The 2,659-nt window shown below is 49.7% G+C and overlaps 1 protein-coding gene across 1 annotated transcript in view; it reads left to right on the top strand.

Moving 5' to 3' along the window:
* FOS (Fos proto-oncogene, AP-1 transcription factor subunit) overlaps positions 1-1,943 on the top strand; it is a 3,966-nt gene extending 2,023 nt beyond the window's left edge. The window contains exons 3-4 of the mRNA XM_007117126.4: positions 270-377; positions 500-1,943. Of these exons, the coding sequence (XP_007117188.1) occupies positions 270-377; positions 500-1,141 (750 nt within the window). The 3' untranslated portion in view covers positions 1,142-1,943. The remainder of the gene's footprint in view (positions 1-269; positions 378-499) is intronic.
* Positions 1,944-2,659: the final 716 nt, after the last annotated feature.

Below are 2,659 nucleotides of genomic sequence, written 5' to 3'. Positions count from 1 at the left end.
GGCACGTGGGATCCTCCCAGACCGGGGCGCGAACCCGGTTCCCCTGCATCGGCAGGCGGACGCGCAACCGCTGCGCCACCAGGGAAGCCCTGAGGTTCTTATTTTAAATGCAAGTCACACCCAGCTTGCAACTGCAGGTTAGAAATGGCTTCACAGGAGAGGTGTTAGGAGCTGGGAGGCTGCAGGAGCCAGTGTCACTGGGGTGGGTGAAGGGAGCTGATGGCAGACACTGTTACTGAATGCTGCTCTCCCCCCCCCGCCCCCACCAGTTGTCCCCAGAAGAAGAGGAGAAGAGGAGAATCCGAAGGGAAAGGAATAAGATGGCTGCAGCCAAATGCCGGAACCGGAGGAGGGAGCTGACTGACACACTCCAAGCGGTAGGAGATCCCATGGCTCATTTCTGTTTAAAACTTAAGGGGAAAGTTGGAGATTGGACATAAGGGAGCAGCGTCCTTGAGTAAGACCGTGTCTTATGCTTGGCTTTGTCCTCTCTATCCAGGAAACAGACCAACTAGAAGATGAGAAGTCTGCTTTGCAGACTGAGATTGCCAACCTGCTAAAGGAGAAGGAAAAACTAGAGTTCATCCTGGCAGCTCACCGACCTGCCTGCAAGATCCCTGATGACGTGGGCTTCCCAGAAGAAATGTCTGTGGCTTCCCTTGATCTGAGCGGGGTCCTGCCTGAAGCTGCCACCCCCGAATCTGAGGATGCCTTCACCCTACCCCTCCTTAATGACCCTGAGCCCAAGCCCTCGGTGGAGCCCGTCAAGAGCATGAGCAACATGGAGCTGAAGGCTGAGCCCTTTGATGACTTCCTGTTCCCAGCATCATCCAGGCCCAGCGCCTCTGAGACCGCCCGCTCTGTGCCAGACATGGACCTGTCTGGTTCCTTCTATGCAGCAGACTGGGAGCCCCTGCACGGTAGCTCCCTGGGGATGGGGCCCATGGCCACAGAGCTGGAACCCCTGTGCACCCCGGTGGTCACCTGTACGCCCAGCTGCACTACTTACACGTCTTCCTTCGTCTTCACCTACCCTGAGGCTGACTCCTTCCCCAGCTGTGCGGCTGCCCACCGCAAGGGCAGCAGCAGCAACGAGCCCTCCTCTGACTCGCTCAGCTCACCCACGCTGCTGGCCCTGTGAGCAGGCAGAGAGGGGAGGCAGCAGGCGCGCACGTGCCACTGCCCGAGTCGGTGCATTACGGAGAGGAGGAACTCGTCTTCCCTCGAGGGTTCCCATAGACCTAGGGAGGACCTTATCTGTGCGTGAAACACACCAGGCTGTGGGCCTCAAGGACTTGACAGCATCCACGTGTGGACTCAAGTCCTTACCTCTTCCGGAGATGTAGCAAAACGCATGGAGTGTGTATTGTTCCCAGTGACACATCTGAGAGCTGGTAGTTAGTAGCATGTTGAGCCAGGCCTGGGTCTGTGTCTCTTTTCTCTTTCTCTTTAGTCTTCTCATAGCATTAACTAATCTATTGGGTTCGTTTTGGAATTAACCTGGTGCTGGATATTTTCAAATTGTATCTAGTGCAGCTGATTTTAACAATAACTACTGTGTTCCTGGCAATTGTGTGTTCTGATTAGCAATGACCAATATTAAACTAAGAAAAGATATGACTTTATTTTCTGGTAGATAGAAATAAATAGCTATGTCCATGTACTGTAGTTTTTCTTCAACATCAATGTTCATTGTAACGTTACTGATCATGCATTGTTGAGGTGGTCTGAATGTTCTGACATTAACAGTTTTCCATGAAAACGTTTTATTGTGTTTTTAATTTATTTATTAAGATGGATTCTCAGATATTTATATTTTTATTTTATTTTTTTCTACCTTGAGGTCTTTTGACATGTGGAAAGTGAATCTGAATGAAAAATTTAAGCATTGTTTGCTTATTGTTCAAAGATATTGTCAATAAAAGCATTTAAGTTGAATGCGACCAACCTCGTGCTCTTTTCATTCTGGAAGTTTTGTAAGGTTCCGGAAGGTATCAGTGGAGACCAGTTTGTCAGGAAGGGTAGCTCCTGGAGGGGACACACTCCTCTGTTTGATCCCTTATCAAAAAGAGAGAAACTCTGGAGCCGACGTTGGAAAACTGTACAAACGCGTGTCTTCACCTTGCAGCGCTGAGTCTCCCCTTAGAGAGTCTAGGAATGGGAAACTGCTTTGCAACAGCTTTTGTGAGAACATGTCTTCCTTTTTCTGTTTTAAAAGTCAAAGAGGGGCATATTTAAGTCTAGTTGTGCTAATACTAAACTTAAATGTCTTGGTCTTCTAGGAATCCTTTTAGCAAACAATTAAGCTTTGCACGAACCACTTTAGCTTTTTGCCACAAAATCATGTGAAGGTTACTCCCTCCTTAAAGGAGAGCAAATTGAACGGTTAGAATGATGACCTTCTCAATATTCCACTATTGGGATTGGAATCTTAACTTCTTCATTCATTACCCTATCCATCAGGCTGAACTCCCTCCTAACACTTGGATTAAAAAAAAAAAAGTTTTCAGGGCTTCCCTGGTGGCGCAGTGCTTGAGAGTCCGCCTGCCGATGCAGCGAACACGGGTTCGTGCCCCGGTCCGGGAGGATCCCTCGTGCCGCAGAGCGGCTGGGCCCGTGAGCCATGGCCGCTGAGCCTGCGCGTCCGGAGCCTGTGCTC

This window comes from Physeter macrocephalus, unplaced genomic scaffold, assembly GCF_002837175.3.
Source record: "Physeter macrocephalus isolate SW-GA unplaced genomic scaffold, ASM283717v5 random_278, whole genome shotgun sequence".
NCBI lineage: Eukaryota > Metazoa > Chordata > Mammalia > Artiodactyla > Physeteridae > Physeter > Physeter macrocephalus.
This window is presented reverse-complemented; position numbering and strand designations above follow the sequence as displayed.